Below are 24,280 nucleotides of genomic sequence, written 5' to 3'. Positions count from 1 at the left end.
TCGCAATTGCGACAACTGAACCTGATCAAAAGGGCTGGGAGTCGGGATTTTTCAACATATTCTCTCATTTTAGAACCCTAGACTCGATGGGGGGGGGGGTTTATCTACAAATATAGGGCAAGTGATTCTAATTAATTTTCAACTATATTTCATGAATATATCTTAGATGTAATATTAACTTTATGTGAATCAAAGAAGAAAAATTGGAGAATTTTGTCAAGTTTTCAAAAAATAAGAATTTGAGTTTTGAGAGTTGATTTAGATTCGGATTTTTAAACTAATCACATATATGGACCCTTAGGGTTATGGGTATTCGGAATCTACCTTTGGACCCGGGTTTTGATCGGGTGAGTTTGGGGTTGACTTTTGTTGACTTTTTGGGAAAAGAGTAAAGATCATAGCTTTATCTATTCTAATTGTCTTCCCTTGCATTGTTTGATGATATTAAATCAATTTTGGTTAGATTTGAGCAGCGTGGAGACGAATTTTAGGGGAAAAACTATTTTCGAGGGTTGAGTTGGCCTAGTTGAGGTAAGTATCTTGCCTAACTTTATGTAAGGGAACTATCTCTTAGGACTTGGGATTGATTGTGCTAATTGTGTTATGTAAAAGCCGTGTACGCAAGGTGACGAGTGAGTACAAAAGTTATATGTGGTATTTGACCAGTTTAGGTTATTTAAACTCTTTCCATGCCTTTAATTGAATTGTCATATCATGTTGTTTATCATTGTTTATCTACCCATACATGGGTTAGTCTACCTTTACATGCGTTATTTGACTTTGTTAACACTTGTTCTACCTCTTACTTGTTGCTTTGCTCTTATATGCCTAGTTGAAGTTATTACCTTCCTTATTGCCTTGTTAGATCCTTAATTGTTGATTTACTTGTAATTGAAGTTGTTATTTCATGAAATATTTTCTTGTTGAGTTATTTGTGTTGAAGTTTTGAAAGTCGTTATCACATTGAGGTGAAGTTGTTAATTTTTGAGATATCTCCCTTGTTGAGCAATTCACATTCATTGTTATTGTTGATATTCTTATACCTATTATGGTTGAGCCATGGGTTATTATTGTGGAAATATTAATATTGTTGATTCCTGAAAAGTTGTGATATATAGGCACTTGTGGTGCGAGTTGTTATTGTGTTGTGATATTGATGCGTATGTGGTAGTATAAGGATAGTGTTTAATATGCATGCGGAATTATAAGGTGAGATTTATGTGCGTGTTGCTAGTAAGGGAACTACTTGAAGCCACACAACGTCATAAGGTAAGCTGAAGTGCGTGTAGCTATTTTGAGAAAAATATTTTCAAAACTATCTAAATGCAAACTCACGCGGCGGTATAAGGAAAGATTGTAATTGAAATTGAGAAATATGAATACGAGGAAATACCTCGATTGTGATTCTTGTTGTGCATCTCATGTTGAAAAGAGTTATTGGTGGAACAGTTCTTGTTGCTTTTATTCTTCCTTATCAGTTTTGTCCGTATTTGACTATTGTGGTTCTCTTTATTTACTTCCTTCTTGTAATATCTATGCTTACATTTCTGTCATTAGTCTACGTTATTAACTTGTTTCGTTACCATTTATTTCTCCGCTTTCCATTATATCTCGTATTATATTTTTATTTTGTTTATTATGTTCTAGTAGGTGTCTTGACTTGGCCTCATCACTACTCTATCGAGGTTAGACTTGATACTTACTGGGTACCGTTGTGGTATACTCATGCTACTCTTCTGCACATCTTTTTGTGCAGATCCAGGTACGTTTCCCATGTTGGACGTTAGTGATTGATTGTAGCTATTTTCTAGAGACTCCAAGGTATACCTGCTCGGTGTCGATAGGCCTCAGAGTCACCTTCCCTTATCTTCTCATTTTGTTGTATTTCTTATTTAGGCAGTGTTGTAGTAGACATTGTAGATTATTCTGTAGAGCTTATGACTCGGTGCCACTAGTTTTGGGAGAAGTGTTGTTGAGATTCTATTTTGGAAGATTATATGAATTTTATCAGTTTTACTAAAGTATTCCTGTTTGATTATTTCTGTTAAGTTATTATTAAATATTAGGCTTACTTAATCTTAGAAACTAGGGGTCATCACGACATTCTAAGGAGGGAAATTGGGGTCGTGACAATTTTGGAGGCAAGTCAAGAATAAATTTGAAGAAGTGAGGTCAATTTAGCAGTGGCTTGGATCACTATGGTAAGGGAAATGATCGGTTCTTTCAGTATGATAAGTCTATATAGGTTTTCGTGGCTATGATTGTGGGTTTAGCAGTCTGCGTGACTCGATTGATTTAGAAGAATCAATTTTAATGGTTTTGTTATGTGCAAACGGGTCCCTAAGAGTTATAACGGTTTCGACCACGACTTGAGATTTGTGTCTTCTGCAGTTATGGGAAGTCGACTGCGTGTTGCGAGTTTTCTCCCAAAATAAGTTAAGGGAAAGGAGTTTCTAACCAATGAAGTGTTCATTCTACTAGTGTTTAAGGAGTTATGATAAAATTCTTGTACTCTCGCGTAATAGCATGATAGGTGCAGTGAGCGGTGTGGAATTGGGATTGAAGGGTTAAGGATGCAGTTCAGTTTTGACGAGGATGTCACGAGTTCGAATGAGTGGGGGAGATTTCATGTGTTCATAGTATACTGATGCTAGTTTAGTATCGCCTGAGTATGATGTGTTCTATGGAGTAATTAAACATAAAAAAGCTACATCAAAATAGGCACAGAGAATCATTCATAGATACGAAGGTGAGGAGAATCAGCCAATCCCAAATGAAGCGAAATTTGCCAAGACTATTCAATCTGTTACAAGTAAAAAATATAACAGACAAAAAGTGTAATTAATAACTGTAGCGAGTAGGAATTGAATGAGATAAACAGTTATGAATAGGAGGGATTGCTATTTAAACCCTCATTCATTACATTGTATCATATCTGAAATCTTACTTACTATTCTCGTAATCATAGCATCTTATTTTTTGGCAATTCAATATCTTAGTGATACAAAAAAAGAGTTATTTTCACCAATAAGAATTTTCTTTCCTTTTATATTATTATTTCGCTCATTTGTTTATTTGATTCCATATTATTCTTATTTGGAAAAGTAAATCAAATTAATTGCTAGTGCCATAACATATAAATTTAATCGTTTTCACCTTTAATTTTTTTTAGGTTAAACAGAATTGTGGGCTTCTTTTTTTCTTTTAGCTTTATTTCATATAGAAATGGCAAAAGATTGAATCATAGTGGATTATCAACTATGATAACAAACTATGTACTTCTATTTTTTCATTATCTTCTTCATTCAGCTGTGTATCTTCTGTTAGTTACTTTTTGACAGAAACTACTAAGTGATCTTTCCAGTTTGCACCAGTTTAATAGTTCCTTTTTCTTTCGGCATGTCTGGATTAGACTCAATACCATATATAAGCTCCTTATATCCAAACACATTGTCACACATCACTCCCCAAGATACAAGGCATATGAATGAAAGCAAGTGTATGTGTAATGTGCATGTTATGTTAGAATGCATAAGTTTGTTATCTATTATAGCAAAAAATGTTTGTCTAATTGGCCCTTGTCTAAATGGATCCGTAAGTGTAATAACCCAAAAATCTTGGGCCTTCAAATTGAACTGTTTAACTTACTGTTGGACCCAATGTTTTGGACTTAGATGAGGCACAAATTCCATAGAAGGGTTCTTGTACTTTAGTGCAATGACCCAACCAGTCATTTTGAGCTTTAGCACTTTGTTCGGAGGTTTGAGACCTTGAGTAGCGTCATATTATGTATTATGACTTGCGTATATGGTTGGTTTCGATTTTCGAGAGGTTCGGAGTTGATTTGGCAGAGTAATTCTCAATTCGAAAGCTTTAACTTGGAAGAGTTAACCAAGGTTTGACTTTTGAGTAAATGACCTCAGATTCATGTTTAATAATTCCAATTTGATTTGGATCTAGATGTTTCTAATTTGATTTGGCTCCAATTGTCAAAAGTTGGAAATTTGAAGGTTTGTAAAGTTCATAAGTTTGATGGGGAGTTGGCTTCGAGGCTATCAGGGTCAGATTATTGTTCCGAAAACTGAAATAGGTCCATGTCTCCACGTAGATGGGAGTGTTATGGTGGGTATGAAAGTGGTCATTTGTGGAGTTTTAGAGTTCTGGGATGAGTAGCGGAGTGTTATTTGGGGTATGACAAGTATTGCATTGGGTCTTTGGTGGAACAATGTAGGGAGCAGGATGATTCTATTGCTTTGGGATGTTTTGAGGTGGTGTAGGGTTTTGAGTATTGGGAAAGGTGATATCCGGGGTGCTGAGGGAAAATGACAAGCTTGCCAGATTCCGAACCTGATCGAGTTCTTCCTGGAATTTCAACAATTTCTGTTCAAGTTGGGATACATTTTCCTTAGGAAACTGAGTACCATGACCATTGGTGGCCTCTACCCGTTCAGTTGCATTCTCCTTTCTGACGTTGTTCAAATCTTCCATCTTCTCTTTGTTCTTGTTTGTGACAGGACTAAGATGAGGAGTGGGTGGAGGGCCCTTGGATCTCGTGGAATAGGATGATATTGCCAGAGTGCACGAACTAACCTTTGGGGAGGGAAATAATAAAATAAAGAGTAAAAACAAAAAGGTAACAACTTAGTGAGGATCATAATAAGGGTTGCAATATTTAAACACATAGTGCAAAATATAAGACGTGTCCTAATTTGGGAACCTCTTTGTGCCCGAGGTAGGCCTAGCGACAAGTTGATTTGGAGAACTTAGGATGCTAAATGCCTCATTTCATTGGTAAAAAATAGACGAATCCCAAATTGACACTAAATAAAAAGGAAATGAAAATCACTAATGGCCATTGGCCTTATTACATTTGATAAAGCGGAAAGAGAAAACTCCTATCTACTTGGTCCCAGAAGGACCTTCCCCAGATTCGGCATCTTTGGCTCCGTCGAAAAGCTTCCCCAACTCGCGAAGTCCCAGAAATAGGTAGGCTCTGGCTAGATGTCCGCCTTCGTTTCCTTCAGCATTTTGGCAGTCTTCGACCCTCTTGAGAAACTTCCTTTCCAACTCTACTATGCCTCGCTCCAAGTATCCAGTCGTTTGTTGGCACTGACAACCATGTCCTTCCATTCCTCAATTAACTTTTGGTTGGACTCTTGTATCTCGCGATGTTTGCTTTCGTACTCCCGGATCCTTTTGCGCAGTTGGTTGTATTTGACCTGTGCCTCACCCTTTCATCTATAATCCTGTGACCTCGAACAAACCCAAACTGGCCCAGACCATCATGATTATTCTCCAACCAGCCTGAATAGTAGGGAGTACAACCATCGTGGTATCTGTCTGGCTCGATGGTATCCCTCCCCATGACGATCTTCCAGTGCCACATATACTGAGCTTGACACTTTTAAGGACTATCATCATCCTGGAAGTCATCCCAGAAATGACTCATCTTGTCGACCCTGGGTACAACCTGCTTCCTACCAGCTTGCCTCATAACTCGGAGAGGGACGTAAGGGTATGTTCCCCTCAGACCGATCAATATCAGGAAAGGTGCACTCTGGATCGGCCGATGAATTCTTCGATCGGAAACCACTCAAACATCCATTGTACCTGGTCCTCAGTCAGACTTTCAAAGAGATCGACCCATTCTTTAGCATTCTCTGGCTGAGCGAACATACTGGGCATGTAATTCATTCACTTCGGATGATGGAAAACGATGTAATCATCCCAGCCCCTTCGCTGAATCTCTTGTCGGTATTCACCCTTTTGGAGATGCTCCATAAGCCAGAGTTGGAGTAATAAATTGCAGCCTTCAAAGTGTTTTGCTCCTCGCTGACACTTCTCTAAGGCTCGATATATATCGACAATGATAATGGGCACAATGCTGAATGGTTGCCCATCAATTCCTTCCATTAATGTCTTAGTCACCATAGCCAGCCTGGTATGGATTCTTGCTTTCTTCATCGGAAACACAATCAATCCCGGGAAACAAAGCACGAATACAAAGATCCTTCGATGAATGTGCCCTAATGATGTGATGGCAAACTCGTCAGGATAGGTACGGTAGGATTTGCTATGACCGTACCTTTCATACAAATAGTCAAAAGGGATGTAGGATTCTTTCAGACATGTCAATTATGGATTATTCTTTAAACCTACCATTTTGAGGAAACCCCTACCTTTACGATTCTCGGGAATCAGCAGGCCCGGAGTTTCCCATACTAATCCAGCCAATCCTCATATCTCCTCTAGCAAGGGTGTCATTTCAATATCCCCAAACCGGAGTATAGCCCTTTCACAATCCCAGAACAAAGTAGTAGCTTCTATGATCTTGTTGTTAGGTTGGATTTCCAGGAGGGAAGGTAAGTTCCCCAAATATTTTCGGACAAGGGTTTGATTACTAGAGTGAAGATCTTTCCACCAGCTTACCAGTCTTGGGTGGATGTTGGTGACAATGTCGAATCTAGGGACTTTGTGCCTCATATTTCTACAAGACAAATAAGGTTAGGCCCTTACCCCCACCAGACTCGACTATTTAATACCAACAATTAGCATGAAGGTGATGTCCGTTTGGGTTTAGGAAAACCCAGTGGACTTCGGACAAGGCTATCTTAAAGGATCATTATGTGGACAACATAACTGACTTGGCTAGGTTTGACCAATGGGTGATAATAAAGGATTTGCGCAACCACTCATTATAAGCATTGCTATGGTATTTGTTTGGCACGAGTGGAGTATGATGTTGAGCATGGTTATGCAATAATTGAAAGCATGTTGACATGTATTTGCACATTAAGAAAGCAGTAAATACAGTAGTTTCATAATTTAAAGCAGTAGTAAAGGAAAGAAACAAAGAAGACAAGTCAATTTTGCAGTGGAAAAGGAAATTGAATGCTTAAAGGAATTAAACAAGTAATTGCACATAAAGGAGGGTACAATTCACAATAACAATCTGAAGTGGTAAAAGCCTAAATATCCCCAGTAGAGTCGCCATGCTGTCGCGCCCCCTTTTTCCCTCTTATGCAATTGGGAGATCGGGTTTATGACATTTTTGGGTGTAGGACAACTCGTTCTTTTTGGGAACTAGATTTTGCATTTGAAGAGTCGCCACCAAATGATTTATGGTGCATTAGGACACCTATAAGGGTTCACTTCTAAGTTTGTTTGATAACCAGAGATAGGGTAAGAGCTTGAAATTATCCCAAGGGGAAGGTGTTAGGCACCCCTCAGGATCCACTACTGTGGTTCCCGGCCAGATAGCTTTGTAAATTTGGTCAATTTAGCAAATAGACAAGTATAGGCTCAAATAGTAGGTGTTTTAAATTTAAACACATAAGAGTTTGAAAGAACAATTAAAAGAAAAGTTTTGAAAAGAAATTTGCAAATAAAAGGGGAAGAGGGTCCTAGATTTATATTTAATATGGATCACATCAATGCGATATCCGGTATGACACTCCTCAAAAGAGGGGATACACGTGGTATTAACGCACCGGTCATCATATCCATATCTACCCTTCCCACCCCGTCAAGGTATTAAAGCGCAGATTGGTCTCATTCTCTATTGCATGCTATTACCCGTCCCATTCCTATCAGTCCCGGAGGAACTTAGGACTACTATTCCTAAAGGGGAGGGATATTAGGCTGACTTGGATTTCAAAAGGTAAAAATCTAAGGCGACATACAAAACACATAATACTGCACGTTAGGGGAAACATGTAAACAAATAAAAGGCTCATGTATACCTCCTCAAACAAACACATAAATAGCATGGCTTGAACATACATTTAGGGTCTGAAATTTAAAATAATAAGGCAAAAGGGGAGTTCCAATTGTTGAGGCAGACCAATTTATTACATAACTCAGATAAGAAGTCCGAATCAGGCCTGCCTGCTGGTTGCAATAATTACTACTTAACAGAGACCGATTTCATTTTTTTTGTTATTATCATCTAAGGCTTGCCTAAGTGTTTGGGTGAGGACATAGACATGATACTAGTTGAACGTGTAATGAAGCAGGCAAAATTTACTCACAATTCCTATATGCATGATTTCTATAAAAGGTACTGATTTTAAACTACTGGACATGAAGCCAGATTATAAGCAGTCAGATCCTAAGAACATGGTGTCTAAACGTGGTAATGCAGAATTTAAGAAAAAGTCCTATAGATAGGTTCTCTAGATGCAGATTTAAGTATGCAGAATTTAAATCCTATAGGAAAATTTTCTAGATGTAATATATGCAGAATTTTAGTGAAAACGGATCTTATAGACATGGTATCTACATGCAAAGTTAAACATGCATAATTTAAAATAACAGATCTTATAGGCATGATTTTAAATGCATAGTTAAACATGCAGAATTTAAAGCAACGGATCTTATAGGCATGATTTCAACCCTTAAGCATGCATAATTACCCACCCCTTTTCACTAGCCAACCCCAGTGTTTATTACAAATTATTACAAACTGAATAATGAATTACATCAAGGAAGTATAAAAGAAAAGTTACAACCAGAGGAAGCCTGATTCTTGACTTCCTCTCTGAGTTATGGAATAAACCACCTCAAATGCCATTGTTTCAAAGCCTTTCTCAGACTTGAGTGTGTCAAAGTTCCCTAAGGGTCTCGAGGGGACCCCGGACAGTGCTCCCACCCAAGTTGCATAACCAGATAGAGATGGGTGCAGTGTGGAAGGGCCAGCCCTCATGTGTCCAAGTTCAGAGGAAGCTCATGGGTCCCAAGGCAAGGCCCACATAAGAGGGGCAGAATTTAAGTCTAAGAATATGGTGGAAGTGCAGGAGTAGAGATTTAAAATTGAGTGGAGAATGGAGAGGGGAGAGGGGTAGTTTGGAAAACAGTAGTAGTAAAAGCTAAAATTATACAGCATTAGTAATAGCACAAAGGGGGCAGGGGTTTTGGAATACATTGCAGGTGGCTTATGACCCTAAGAGGGGTCAAAATCTGGACATGCCCAGCATAAGTGATGCTGGTATGCCCATAAACCAGCCAGAGGATACACACATAAAGAGGATATAAAGTATGTGATCAGGGAGGGTCAGGTTTAGGTCATGCATAATAATGTCTAATGCTGGCATGCCCTCAAACCAACCAACGAATACAAACACATAGGGGATATGGGGGGTTTGGGGTTCATAAGTGACTGATAGAGTTCATACATAGGAGAAACATGAATTCAGAAAAGGAAGGGGGCATATTACAACATGCTTACAATGCAACTTGATTAACACACAAACAGAAATAGGCAAGAGTGAGGGAAATAGCAAAGAAGACATGTTGTTGTTGATGCTGGAAAGTTAATTAGGACATACCAGTAAAGAAGCAAATGCAGAAAGAAAAGTGAGCAAGTTCCCACAACCTAGCCTTGGCTTTCAGCCGGCTAGAATGTAGCAACACAAGCAGTAACAGAGAAAAAGAGAGAGAGAGTTTGAGTGGAGTGTGTGTTCTGAACTCAAGTCATTCGTGTCTGTTTCAAAGAAGAGAAAGTGCAGGGTATTTGTAGCTTCTGAAAACGAGTGAGAAATAAGGTAACAAGTAAAGTTTTAATACAAATATAGAAACAATCAACAGTCAGAATCAATTACATAAGTGACTCCCTTTAATTAAGGAGTCATTGTTTAACGGGTAATGAAAGATTCAAAATAAGGAAAGAAGATCAATTTAGAGACAAACTGATTATTGTCATAAAAGGAGTAGTAAAAGCATTGAGTAAGTAATCAAGTCTAAGTACATAAATATGCTTATTTTGGGAAAAGATTCAGTAAGGCAAAATAGGAAAATGAATCAATTAACTTTAACAGGCGAGTGAAAATAGAGTTCATAAAAGAAAGTTTTTGAAATCAGTCACACGATTGAGATAAATCAAAGAAGAAACATGCTTCTGCACTTCACTATATAAACAGAGTGAACAGAGACATCAGACATGCGAGGCCAAGCACATTGGCAAAAGAAACAACATACAACAACGGCAAAAATAGGCATAAGATTCAGTAGATAGTCAGGGCTCACACATATAGCCTAAGTGAAGAAAAGAGTTAAACAAGTAGAGGTCTCACAGTAACAGGTGAGGAAACCTTTCGAAAAGTTAGGGTTTCAAGTCGAGTTTAAAAGATAGTAAAACTCGGAGTCAGATAAGTCACATAGAGAAAAGTAAGTCTAAAACAAAAGCTTTCAGTCGAGTCAAGTACTCAAACAAACAATTTCAGCCCCAAACACCTATGGCTTTTCAACAACAATCGAGTTTTAAAATGGTAACACAATTAAATCAAACAAGAACGAGGAACTTAATTAAACAAATATACATTTAAACAAACAGCTTCAGGATTCGAATGAGACCCAAAAGAAATTAGGGTTTTCAACATGCTGACTCAAGTAGAAGGAAAGCATAACAAACAGTTCGAGTCATAAAACAACATTGAGAATCAGAGAAAAGATTTTTGAAATAACTTAAAGGAAAACCCTAATCAGAACAATGAAGAGTCGTTTTGAAAACAACGTTGAAGAACCTTTAAGAAAAAATGCTTAAAAGTTCATGGTAAGCACAAATCTAAGGTAGATCTGAAAGATATCGAAAGATATTAGAGATTAGGGTTTCAGAAAACCCAAAAGAAAACGAGAAAGATCTCGAAAGTTAACGTTCTAACCAGAAAATGCCAAGGACCCGCCTTGAAAGGTCATGAATATCCAGGAAAGGTCGTGGATGGTCAGAGAAAGGTCAGGGATGACCAGAGAAGGGTAATCGAGCAAAGACTGGACCAAATCCCTTCAGAGTCTGGTCATGAGACCACAAAACCAAACACATAGAAGCCTTGGAAGGCTGGTATAGGCCTTCGATGACCTCGGAAGGCCATGGATTAGGGTGGCGGCGACTAGGGTTTGAGGGTGTTGTAGAGAGGATTTGGGAGAGGAGGGATTCAGAGGCGGCGTATGGTAACAAATGAAAGGGTTTGGGGGGTAGTTCAGAATTAATTAAGGCAAGGGTGATTATTGGCCGTTGATCTGAATGATCAACGACCCGGATTAAAACGGGTAAGTGGGTGGTTTAATGAAACTGGGTTTGGGTCGGTTTAAATTGAAATTGGGTCGGGGTTCAATTGAGGTAGAATTAGGCTACAATTGAAATGAAATTTGGCTAGATTTTAAATAGCCATTTTTTCCAATTTAATTTATAAAAAATAGTAAATTAAATTCTGGAAATAAATTGAAAGTACTAAAATGATTTGTAAGACATAATTATCAATCTAAAAATATTAGACTTAATTTTTATAAATATAAATGCAATTAAATCTTAAAAGGGGCTAATATTGCAATTATATGCAATTTAGCTTTAAAAATACTAAATAAATTTGTAAAAATATGCAAAAAAATATATTATCTATATTTTAGTGTAAATATGAGAATCCAATAAATGAATCACCAAAATGATAATTTGGGAATTATTATTGGATTTTTATGAATAAAATAAGGGGAATAAATTGATTTAAAAACCTTTAAAAATTAAGAAAAAATAATAAAACATTTAGGCATACTTATACATGCATACATATGCTATTTTGAAGGTATTTGGAGTTGTGTGCAAAGTTTGGATTCATTCTGGATTGGTTAGGCTTGAATCAGACACTTAGTTTGAAGTTGTAAGCTTATGAACTTAAGAGATTTATCTTGACTGACAATTCTTAGTTTTGATGGTAATTACGGTGTTTGAATATATTAAATGATAATTTGGATAGAATATAGTAAATGAATAGGATGGGGACTTTGTGTGCTGCGGATCGTAACATGGAATGCAACTCACCACAAAGTTTCCTCAATAGCTGCGCCTACGCGCCTGTGTGACCATCAAATGTACCAGTCTCAGTACATGCACAATTAGTGAAGAGGTGTAGTATGAGCATGCAAATCAACGTGTACCCAGTAAGTATCTAGACTAACCTCGAAGAAATAGTGACGAGGGATCAACATCAATACTTACTAGTGGTCCAATAATAATGTACGTAAAAGTAGACAGGTATGCAGCATAGCAAGTAAAAACGATGAAACAGATATAGGTGCATAACACGCTCCTCAACAGAAGAATAATTACGAAGTTCTCAAATACCAGATACTGCTTTGAATGGAACACATAATTATCAATATCAAATAAAATGTCAAATCTCGAGTCAAGAAGCCTCATATATACGCTAACTCCTGATCGAATATAACGCACAAGTCTGACGAGGCGAATGACCTAATCCCATAAGAGTGTTTCATAGAACTACCGAGACGAACGGCCTGATCCCATAAGAGTGTGTTACATGATACTACCGAGGAAAATGGCCCAATCTCATAAGAGTGTGTTACATGATATTGCCGAGCTGAATAGTCCGATCCCAAAGTGTGTTATGTGATACTGCTGAGACGAATGACCCGATCCCATTAAAGTATTGCTGAGGCGTTCAACTCGATTTTGTAAGAATGTGAAACTTTGACGGGTCGTTGGCCCAACTCACGAATATATGGGTGAGTTATGAAATTCAAGACAAATTTGGGACAAATACATACATCGAGGGAGAAATTCATAAAAGGAAGTATAATTTCCGCGACTAATCAGGTAGCGAGTCAAGTATCTAAAATAGCAAGGTTCGATACTCTATGTAAGTCTAGTTCCTTGCTAAAGTAATAACTAAAGCATTTAATCAGGCAAGAATAACTCACATAATACAATTAAAATATGGTGTGAGTCTAAGTCTACTCGAACATAAACAAGAATCTAGCATACACACGGACACTCGTAACCTCATACGTGTGTAGCTCCCATAACACGTAGCACATAACAAATACGACACCTACAGGGTAAATTTCCTCTTACAAGGTTAGACAAGAGACTTACCTTGCTCCAAGATCCGATAACCGGCTCCAACGCCTCTCTAACACCTCGAACCCATACCAAACGATCCGAAACTAGTCACAAAAAGTGCAAACCAATCAAAATATATTCAAAGACTCGTAATTTAACAATTAGAAACCATCCCCAACTCCACACGAAAATTCAACAAAGTCAACCCCCGGGCCCACACACCCAGATTTCAAAAATCTTCGAAGATAAATATTACCAATAGCACCATGAACTCCAATATATGATTTATTCTTAATTTCACGGTCAAAACTCAAAAATACCATTTTTAGGTTTCCTTCAAAAATCTCAAAATTTTTACTAATTTCCATGTCTAAATTCATACATAATCCATGTATTTACCTCACAACAAGTGGGAATCACTTAACTTATGATAGATGATAAAAATGACTCCTCCAAATCGCCCAAAATTGCCTTCGAAAGAGACAAATGAGCAAATTCTTGATTTATTAACTTATATTATGTCCAAGTCCTTCCTCTTAGCGATCACAGAAATACAATCGCGATTGCGAAGGCCAACACTGCCACCGCTGGAATCTCCTTTTATGGGATCATGAGGGATCTCACGCGATCACGAACAATAGCAACCCAGACCTACGCGAACAGAGCTGAGTCCCACGAATGCAAGCTGAGTCCCATGAATGCAAAGGCCGAAATCCAGCCCCTAGAACTCAAAGGTACGCAATTGCGAATGCTCACACGCAATCGCGAAGCTCAAGCTTCCACCCCACCCCAACCCCGCTACACAATGCGTTCACGACCCTCACCACGCGAACGCATTCACGACCCTTATTGAAACACACCCGAGGTCCCCTGGACCCCGTCCAATCATACCAACTAGTCCTCATACCTTATCCAAAGGCTCGAAACGCCACGAATAACATCAAAATCACGAATTGGTGATCAAAATCCTCCTTTTAACTTTCAAACCTTCGAACTTCGCCGAACGCGTCCGAATCACACTTAGACATTCCGGATCATGACCAAAATTTACATACAAGTTTCAATAAACAAAAATGAACCTACCCAAGGTTCCGGAACACCACCCGGAATCCGATAACACTAAAGGCCACTCCAAGTCAAACATAGTAAATTCAAAAACCTTCAAAATGCTGGCTTTCGATAATAAGCGCTGAATTACTCCCCTACCATCCGATACTCAACCCCAGACATACGCCCAAGTTCGAAATCACCTTATGAATCTATATGAACCTTCAGACTCCGATTCCGAGGTCTTTACACAGAAGTCAAACCTTGGTCAATTCTTCCAACTTAAAGCTTCTGAATTGAGAATTATTTATCCAAATCAACTCCGAACTTCTCGAAAATCAACACCAACTACACGTGCAAGTCATAATACATAAAGTGAAGCTACTCCAGGTCCCAAACTGCCGAACAACATGCTAGAGCTCAAAGTGATCGGCCGAATCATTACATTCTCTCCACTTAAACACACGTTCGTCCTCGAACGTGCCAAGAACCATTCTAAAGTTTCCAAAATCACTATATAACTCCTCATGCACCTACCCGTGACACCACAATCCATATGAGCACATTAGGTCAACCCAAGCTGAAGATCATTCCTGCTACCTTAGTCTACGAGCCTTTGAACCAAACTCCAACATCCGGAATTTCCTATAAGGTCCGATTCCAGCGTACATACACTGTATCAATCTCTGCAAGTTGTACCAAAACATACATATACACACAAGTCACAATCAGACCATGTACCACATTGCTTATATGCCCATAGTAATATCTTCCAACCACAATAGCTGCAAATTTCTGAACCCGACACCAATAATATACCTCATGACACATAAAATCATGTTCAAACCTCGCAATACTGCAATGATGAAAGAGATGTGTAGAAACTCATAACCATTCATTAAACTAACAAATCATGGAGCTCTTCCGCTCGAGACAAGCTGATTCCAAATCCAATAACCTTGTCTCACCCAGTACAAGCTGCTCGGTCGACAAGCCATATAAAATACCATCTAAAATCTCATACGACGACATCTATGAGCCTATGAGCCATAACTCGAATATGACCAATAAGGAAAAGAAGCCCAAGCAAAGAACTATCTAGCCCGTATAACGAATAAAAAACCCAGACAAATGCTATGAACTTGTCCCACAAAGGAGCAACACACATAAGCTTAAAGAATCGTACCCAACATCTCACTGTCGCGGCGTGCAACTCAATCCACACATAATAACTTGCATGAGAATACCCATTAATCCAAAAATGCTCACACTCACTAGGCACACATACATCAACAGCAAGTATGCCAAGTGCGTAAACATAACTCTGGGGACACAAATAGCATATTGCGCTACAAAAGAGGTGAAACACAACTAAGGTGCAATAAACACCGAGCATCCCGAGAGGCATCTCGCTCATATGACACCACAATTTTACATAGGACCACAATACGCATATGAATAATCAAGTTGCCTCACAACCCACATAGCATAAAAGTAACACAGTAACAGATGATGACATGAATAACATCCACCATGCCCGAAGACTTATCCATAGACAAATGTTGTGCTGAATAAGCATATCCGATCTGGTATAGAATATACATTCACATTAGACCTACCAATGGACCTCTAAACCGATTCTAAGCATCCCAAAATAGGTAATTATTCTTCCATAGATCCACAATGACCCTAACTATGACACATATAATCAAGTGACAGGTCCTGAGCTCACACAGTTCGCAACTAGAGGAATAGTCTGCCTGTGAGAAATAAACTCTTCAATCTGCGATAGTACCTGAATCTCCATATCTCATCTCAATCTCTCCCACTTAAATGACTGACATATATCACCTACACAATCATCACAAAAGAGGTACTCCTACAACTTCTGCACCAAGTAACAAAAACTTGTATATCCATGGCTACCAACCATGCTATTTTTGTAGTGCTAATCAAGAATCCACATTCAATACACAATGCCTGGGCTAATAATTACGATGCCATAATGTTTGGTACCGAGTGTTCTTTAAATTCCGTCCACGTCATTCTTCACTTACTTGACATGTGTTAAGTTTTATCCACATGATAATTCTATTTTTTACCTATACAAAATCGAGGGGCATGTTGACGTAAAAAAGGTTGACTGTATCTGAAAAGGGCCTAAAATACCCATTTACTATATGAAATAGGACAGGCTAGCCCTCCGTTAAAAGTTGGTCTCTATTCTGCCATTGCCGTCAACAAATGGGCTCGTATATGCCCTCCATCACTAACGAGAGACTCATAAAGCCACGTGGAATATATGTGAGGGCAAGTTAGACCTAGTTCGAATTGTACAGGGGCATATATGAGTCAATTATAATAGTCATTTCTCAAATACTTCATAACTCCATATCAGTTTACTTAGACACCTATTTGACAACATTCAACTAATTATCACAGCAAATAAACTAAGTCATAGACACAAACATTCAAATGAACGGCAATGACTTCATTAAATCTTAGTAGCTCAAAGGGGGTCGAATCATAACAAAAGACAACAAAAAACAATGTCGGAATGTTCTAGTAGTTCAAAGGGGTCGAATAAGAGATGTCATTGCGGACTTACTCCTAATTATTTCATGGCATGGACACCTTTAAATGCTGGGAGAAGGTTTTTCAAGTGCCTGAAGCATGATGTAAGTAAATTTTTTGTTGGGTTCTTTTAATTATTCCGATTTGCTTGTTAATTTATTTTATTTATTTTTGGTTTTTATGATGAAAAATATTCCTATTGGCAATCCCAAGATGAAGAGCTTCCTCCTAGCGTTTCAAAATCTCATATGCAGTTTAAAGAAGGAAAATGAAGCTCAAATCCGTGAAAGAAATGCTCTCCAAAGGAAAATTTGATCCTGAGAATGTTATGATGCTCGTTGATCATGAAGGAATAGAAGTCTTGGAATTGGAAAGAAATGTTCTAATGAAGAAATTGACCGATTTAGAGTACTCAGTTGTGCTTGATGCTAAATTTCGGAAGAAGATGTGGATTTTCATGTGTGTGATATTGGGATGTTTTGTTATGTTCTTTGGATTAGTGGGAAATGATATGTAATGTTAGTGTTATTGTGGCTTAATTGTTGTCTTTTACTATGTAATGAAGCTTTATATTTTTGTACAAGGATTTAATAAAGTCATTGCCGTTCATTTATTGTATCTATGACTGAGTGTATGTGCTATGATAATTAGTTTGGTGTTGCCAAATAAGTGTCTAAGTAAACTGATATGGAGTTGTGAAGTGTTTGAGAAATGACTATTATAACTGACTCATATATGCCCTTGTACAATTCGAACTAGGTCTAACTTGCCCTTACATATATTCCACGTGGCTTTATAAGTCTCCCGTTAGTGATGTAGGGCATATACGAGCCCATTTGTTGACGGCAAGGGCAGAATAGAGACCAGTTTTTAACAGAGGGCTAGCATATCCTGTCCTATTTCGTATAGTAAAAGGTCCGTTTGATTTTCTTACATTTTGCCCATGAACTTCCTCTTTGTTATCACACGTGTATTCAAGATTGCTCATTTCTTTTAAATTACATTCAAAGGTTTTTATTTTGGAGTACTTGACTTAAAATTGGGAAATTTACCCGTTTGGTCCTAAGAATTAAGAAATTTTTCACTTATTTATAAAAAATTTAAATTTCCCTTGAAGTTAAATTTTAAATTAATAAAAATTTAAAAAAACTTCAAAAAATTATATTTTAAAATTTCCACTTTAAATCACTTGCAAAAATAACTTTAAGTTATATTAAAAAAAAAAAATTCGCCGTTTCTCCGAAATTTTACTGCAATTCTTGTGTCCAAATGTCCACTTAGATTTTTCAAGATTTTAATCTTTTTTGCTTCTTCGAACTTCTTCTCTTTCACACAAAACCCCAACCAAAAATCAAATCTTTCTAAAAACCAAACTCCTCCACCTTAAAGGGGTTTTCAAGAACCTGAAAAATCTGGTAGGAAAAATGGCAACCTTTTTCACTTCCCTCGGACCCAATTCTCTATTGTCTCCATTTACAGAACGGACAAGAACACTAAACCCAGTTTTTCACCGAACCCACTTTGGAAATCTTCCAACTTACAAACCCTTTTCACGGGGCGTGCTCGGAGTAGCTCGATTCGGGTTGGGTCAGGATCCGTTTCCTGACCCGGAGACTGCAGAGGTGCTTTTCAAGGACCTGTTTGCTCGGGCTGAAGGGCTTTTGTATACAGTTGCTGATGCTGCTGTTTCTGGTTCTGCTGATACGGTTGTTAACACTGTTGAAAGTAGTAAACAGAATAGTGATTGGCTTTCTGGTATTACCAATGGAATGGAGTCTGTTCTGAAGGTTCGTTGAATGTTAAAACTTCGTTTTTACTATGTTATGATGCTCCTCTTGTTGTTCTGAAGATTTGTTAATGTTAAAGTTTCGTTTTTTACAATGTTATGATGCTCCTTTCGTTGTTCAATTCTTTTTGCTTTGTTTTGTGTTCTAATTTTATAGGTTTTAGAAATTTCAATTGGCTAATTGATTCTTAGAATTGTACTTTTTCAAGGATGAATGGAGACAAAGTTGCCATAGTTGGAAGTTGAATTATGGGGTTCTTTGATTAGCCGTTATGGTGAAACTAGTATATAGAATATACTAAACAGTTGGAATTAAGGCTTAGCCGTTGTTTCCACACTTGCACTGTTTTTTGTAGGAGACCTCATAGGCATAAATGTAAGGTTTTGAGAAACTCTAATAGTATTGGAATGAAGCGGACTCAAGTAGAGCTCAACAAATACAAAAGATTCATATATCCTACTCCAACTATATTGGGATTGATGTGTTATTGGTTGATTGATTGAGAATTTTGTATTGCTAGTTGGGTATTTGGTTGCAAATTTTACGGAAGAATGTAATCGTTATTCAAAACATAATTTTGAGCAGTTAAGAATTGTATATATGGCTATGTTGCTATTCATCATTAAAGAGTAAGATTGTTAAAGTTGGTTCCTTTATTTGGTATCTGGAACTTGTCTGGTCTATTAGTTGCTTCATTTGGTGGTATCATTGGAATGAGAGGATAATGTAAGCAAGATTGTTTCATGCCTCTATCAAATGGAAAGAGAAATATTTTGCAGACTAAATGTCACATTCTTCTGCTTAGTGGTCGAAAGATAGCATATTTATATCCAACTGTAATGTATGGGTTGATTCAAAGCTTAATTCTATCTCCTGCTTCTATCTCTCACTCATATGTTAAGACACGCCAAAGAAAAAGAAAAGAGAGAAAACAATTAAGAAAGTGGTTGTGATATGTCCAGGTTTTGAAGGATGGACTCTCAACTTTACATGTGCCGTATTCTTATGGTTTTGCAATCATTCTACTAACAATACTAGTAAAAGCTGCAACTTTTCCTCTAACAAAAAAACAGGTCAGTGGTCTACTTTCATGTCTTCTCTTTACAGTATTTCTGTTTTCCATATTTCTGTGTAAAGTATTTATGAAGTAAATAGAGCTGTACAAATTACAAAAACACATTCTTGCTTATGAAGGCTTAGATGGTTTACTATCTTTAAGAATCAATTTTAGGTAGAATCAGCAATGGCAATGCGCTCTATGGCACCTCAAATAAAGGCTATTCAGGAGCGATATGCTGGAGACCAGGTTAATTTATACCCAAGCTTCACATATTTTTCACCTTTAGTCAGTGGAATATTACTGGAGGATGTGCGTGCTTAAGTGAATAGCTGCCCTTCATTTACCCTGTGGCATTTTCTTGCATTTGTCCAATGTAAAAACTTTGCGTCAACTATTTTAACTTCTTATATACATGTTTTCCAGGAGAGGATTCAACTTGAAACTGCTCGTCTTTATAAATTAGCTGGCATAAATCCACTGGCAGGTCTCACTTTCTTTTTCAATCCCAAATCTTCTTATGGTTGACAATTTTGGTTGTACATCCTTACACACCATACATGTGGGATGTGGCAATATTTATTTTTGGTATGATAATTTAAATATTGTCCGAGTTCAGTAATTGTTGATATTTGTTAATCATTTCTATCATCTATACCCCCAGGATGTCTGCCGACCCTTGCCACTATACCCATATGGATTGGGCTTTACAGAGCCCTCTCTAACGTGGCAAATGAGGTAAAACTGCTATTTTTGTACTTGTTCACCCCTTCTCTGGAGAGGCTTTTTACTTGAATAACGCTTGCTAAAAAGGGAGACAGTTTTGATTTTAATGAGAAAGCAAAAGAAAAACAATTGATAAGTGAAAAGCAAACTACTGCTGCTGGCAATTTCACCCTTTTGTATACTTTAGCAAACACTTTAGGTTTCTATAGTTTCACTCAAGCATCTCTAATACTTTTCTTTTTCTTTTTTTAATTACATTAAGGGGCTTCTGACAGAAGGCTTCTTCTGGATACCCTCACTAGCTGGTCCAACAACAATTGCTGCTCGACAAACTGGAAGTGGCACCTCTTGGCTTTTCCCTTTTGTAGTGAGTCATCTGCTGCTGTCCAGCCTTGCCTCATTTCTCTTTCTTTTTTTTTTTTGGGGGGGGGGGGGTAGCTTGAAATTTTCATGGGCATTTTATTGATTTAGCTTTGCGCATTTTGTTTAGTTCACTTGTCTTTTCTCTTTCATTCTCTTTTTTCGGGTTATGGTGTCTGCAATGTAAGGATGTGTTGCTTATGCTTTATGGCTCTTCTATGCTTCATTGTTTTTAGATGCATATAGAATATGATCCTCTGGGGTGCGACCCAACACATCAGATTTTGTTGATTCTACTAGCTATAAAGATGGCAGGTCTTATTTGAGTAATTCAGCAAGTGAGGCTGTCTCTGGTTAAAGAAGCATACTGCATTAGAAGGATGAAGTTTGTATTAATAAAATAATCTAGAATGACCAAATCTTGCAATTCAGTTTATTGCTTGATGCATATTGTTCTCCTGGAAACAGCCTCTCTACCCTTCGGGGTAGGGGTAAGGTCTGCGTACATATTACCCTCCCCAGACCCCACGTGTGGGATTATACTGGGTTGTTGTTGTTGTTGTTGTTGCTTGATGCATATTGCGAAATTTCTTTAGTTGCTTCACCTTGAAGAATGCGTTAGGACTGATTCTTATCCTTGGATTTGACAGGATGGTCATCCTCCCCTTGGTTGGTCCGATACTTTTGCATATCTTGTCTTGCCTGTACTGTTGGTTGTCTCTCAGTACATCTCTATTCAAATTATGCAACCATCTCAACAGGTTGGTCAATGAAAGCTTTTCTAGTCTTCCTTTATGCAGGACAAAAGAGATAGGCCCTCTCTTTCTGCATTTATGATGATTTCCTTCAACTCGCTTTCCTCTCTTGTTGTTTAACCTCATTTTGTTTTGTTATTTTGGGGTTACCTATACTGTACATGGTAAATGTACCATCTTGTACCCTGTGTTCACATTTGTATTTCAATTCCAGTTGTTAGATACATGGTTCATTTACTCTTTTTCCTTGTGTCAACAATTGCATTCAATTCCATTTGTTAGACTGTAAATGACTTAATTAAGTCAGGTTCCTGTTTATCCAACCTCTGAATTTTTGTTGTTATACCATTGCACCTTCTTAGAGCTGGCTGGTTCATGAATGGCTTCTACATCGAAGTCCTGATACTTCAAAATTGTGGTTATGTATTATGAATAATATTCACTTGCTACCTTTCCAAGTGTTGGGCATGTTGTTGGTTCCTGAAGTTATCGATATTTTATGAAGAAAAAACTGATGGTGTTTGACCTTTGTATTGTAATGTAACCTTGAATCGACTCGAGATGGTGTTCTCTGCTACTCTTTATGCTTCATATCTCTACTTTCACCCCCTCTAACTTGAGAACTGAATTTGGTTGTTATTGCAAAGTGAATTGTCTGATTAGCTTGTTCATTCCGACTCTCAATTCTTTAATTCTGTTGGCCAGTTGGTTGTTGATTAGACTCTCACTGAGTCAATTTATAGCACTTATCTTCTAAACCATTTTCATTTTATTTTTGTTCTCTTTTCCTGTTTAGTTACTAAACCCTTTTTAATTAATTTCCAGAGTGATGATCCAAATGTGAAGAACTCTCAAGCAATAACTAAGTTTCTCCCTCTAATGCTTGGTTACTTTTCACTTTCAGTTCCTTCTGGTCTGAGCCTATATTGGTAAGCACTTCTTTATTACTCGTTTGGAAACAGCAGTTTTTTCCTCCTATTTTCATTTTCATTTTCTTTTATCCTTTTATACTTTATTATCCAATTTATTGACCACTATTGCTCTCCTATGCTTAATAATCTCTCAGGATTGTTTTACCATCTTATTATGCAGGTTCACAAACAACATACTTAGTACTGCTCAACAAGTATGGCTTCAGAAGTTTGGAGGTGCAAAATCTCCAGCGCTGAAATTAAGTGATGATACTTCTAGGAAAGAGCAACGCGGGGGTGCAAAAATTCCAACCCTGAAATTAAGTGATGAAACCTCTAGGGAAGAACAACCTCAAATTCAGAAACAGGTCTCTGAAGCAACAATAACTAAAAAGAAAGACGAGAATCCTACATCAGATAGGCCCCGCCAGGGTGACAGGTTAGAAAGACTTGTTGACCTTGTTTGGAGGTGAGAAGTTGGTGGTTAGGACTTCATCGTTAATTATTTTTTGCAGGTTTAAACAGTTAAAGGAACAAGAAGCAAGAAAACGGCAACAGAGGGAGGAGGAGAAGAGGAAGGCTGAAATAGCAGCCAATAAGAAACAAGAGAAGTCAGTTGAGATAGAAAATAGTATCAGAACTGACTCTGTTAATGGTGATTCTATCTCTAAGAGTCTCAATGCTTCCACTTCTGAATATTATCGTGTCGTAAATGGTGATAGTGCTTCCTCTGAAGTGAAGGAAGATGAAATTTCAGATGATCACAACCGTGGAGTGGATCAGCATATTTCTGACGAACGAAAGAAGGTAAAGTTCGCTCTTTTGGTTCAAAACTAAACTTCAGTATCTGTGGACATATATCACTTGCATCAAATTGATATTGTTGTTTGCTATTCACGCAAACTTTTAGGGTCTCATTGGCTTCTATATTTCTCCTTTGGGAAGTCAAAAATTGAAAGCAATATACTTGTATGCAAGTGAATGTAGGATTATGGTATTGTTAATTGACCTAGTTCTGATTATACATTTCCACTCCCACTTTCAGGGTGAAACTGTTTCTTCTATCAGAGCTACAGATAACCAACTTCCACTTGAAGATGTACAAGAAGACAGAACTGGATAAGCAACTTAAACAAAAGGCTATACATTTTACAAGCTTATTTAGTTCTCCACCCATACTTGAAGTTCATCAGGAACTTGCGACATCTCTAAACGCGCTGCTATTATTGTGTTTGCAGCTTGAAGGGACCAGGTTCTGACAAGATTTTACTTTTGGAAGCTGCAAAGTTGTAAATTATGATGTTCAAAATGGCAATCGCTGCGGATTCTTTAACGAGCATAGTTGGATTTGTAGTGTAAAGGATCTGCTTTAGTACCTTAAAAAGGTTAGCATCATAGGTTTATATATTAAAATAGCATATACCAAACCAGAAAGTAGAATTGTTGTAGAACAATGCTATATTGAGTCAGATTTGCATCTCAATGTGTTGGGGGGGGGGGATTTATTCTTTTTCTTTTTACTTGTGTGCAGTAATAATTGGAAGTGACATGACGAATTTCTTGCTCTACCATACAAGTTGGAAGTAACTTATATATCCCATAAATGATACACTTCCTTCGTCCGGCCTTGACATTGCTTTATTGATAGAAGCATAGCGCGTGATGTGTGAGTTCAGTAGCGCATATTACAAGTTTGAACTTGTCGCAAGGAAAAGTCTGGTGTCTATATGGAGAAGGGTAAAGGGTTGGATTCATTATTCATTATGTTTCGAATTGTGCGGTTGTTGGCCCTTAGAAAAGTTATGCGTGTGCTTTCCTCGTCCAGTAAAATAATAAACTCTACGTATTTGTGTTTTGGTTGTGAGCACGTCATTTTTGCCCTATGAGAACTACTCCCAAAAAATTTAAATAAAATGTTTTTGTGTTGTTTGTGATTTATTTGTATTTTTGTCTGTGCATGTTTTAAGGAAAATACAAAAATATGTGTTGCATGTGCATTTAGAATTTAATTTTACAATTTAGAAATTAATTAAACAATCAAGTTTGTTTTATAAAATGGAAAAATCACAAAAATATGTACTTTGCATTTAATGTCCAAATTGTGTGATTTTATCTTTATTGATGTTTAATTTCGTGTGATAATTATTATTAAGAGTTAATATTTTTAGTTAATTGTCGATTTTATAATTTAATTAGGATTTTTAGTTTTATTG

At 37.4% G+C, this 24,280-nt stretch overlaps 1 protein-coding gene across 2 annotated transcripts; it reads left to right on the top strand.

The window, feature by feature from the left end:
• Positions 1 to 17,772: 17,772 nt before the first annotated feature.
• On the top strand, positions 17,773 to 23,708 carry LOC104244271 (ALBINO3-like protein 1, chloroplastic). 2 transcript variants are annotated; one of them, XM_070165288.1, is made up of 12 exons: positions 17,773 to 18,258; positions 19,221 to 19,331; positions 19,490 to 19,564; positions 19,742 to 19,802; positions 19,980 to 20,053; positions 20,304 to 20,408; positions 21,052 to 21,162; positions 21,982 to 22,085; positions 22,249 to 22,506; positions 22,583 to 22,874; positions 23,113 to 23,206; positions 23,306 to 23,708. In XM_070165288.1, exons 1-11 carry the CDS (start codon positions 17,896 to 17,898, stop codon positions 23,188 to 23,190), a joined length of 1,632 nt encoding a protein of 543 aa, XP_070021389.1. In that variant the 5' UTR covers positions 17,773 to 17,895; the 3' UTR covers positions 23,191 to 23,206; positions 23,306 to 23,708. The 2 variants fall into 2 exon arrangements, with proteins under 2 accessions (XP_070021389.1, XP_009797960.1); XM_009799658.2 differs by having other exon boundaries at positions 23,113 to 23,708.
• The last annotated feature ends 572 nt before the right edge of the window (positions 23,709 to 24,280 follow it).

The sequence above is a fragment of the Nicotiana sylvestris genome, chromosome 12, assembly GCF_000393655.2.
Source record: "Nicotiana sylvestris chromosome 12, ASM39365v2, whole genome shotgun sequence".
In the NCBI taxonomy this organism is placed as follows: domain Eukaryota; kingdom Viridiplantae; phylum Streptophyta; class Magnoliopsida; order Solanales; family Solanaceae; genus Nicotiana; species Nicotiana sylvestris.
Note: the sequence above shows the minus strand (reverse complement) of the source record. Positions and strands in the feature narration are given on the sequence as shown.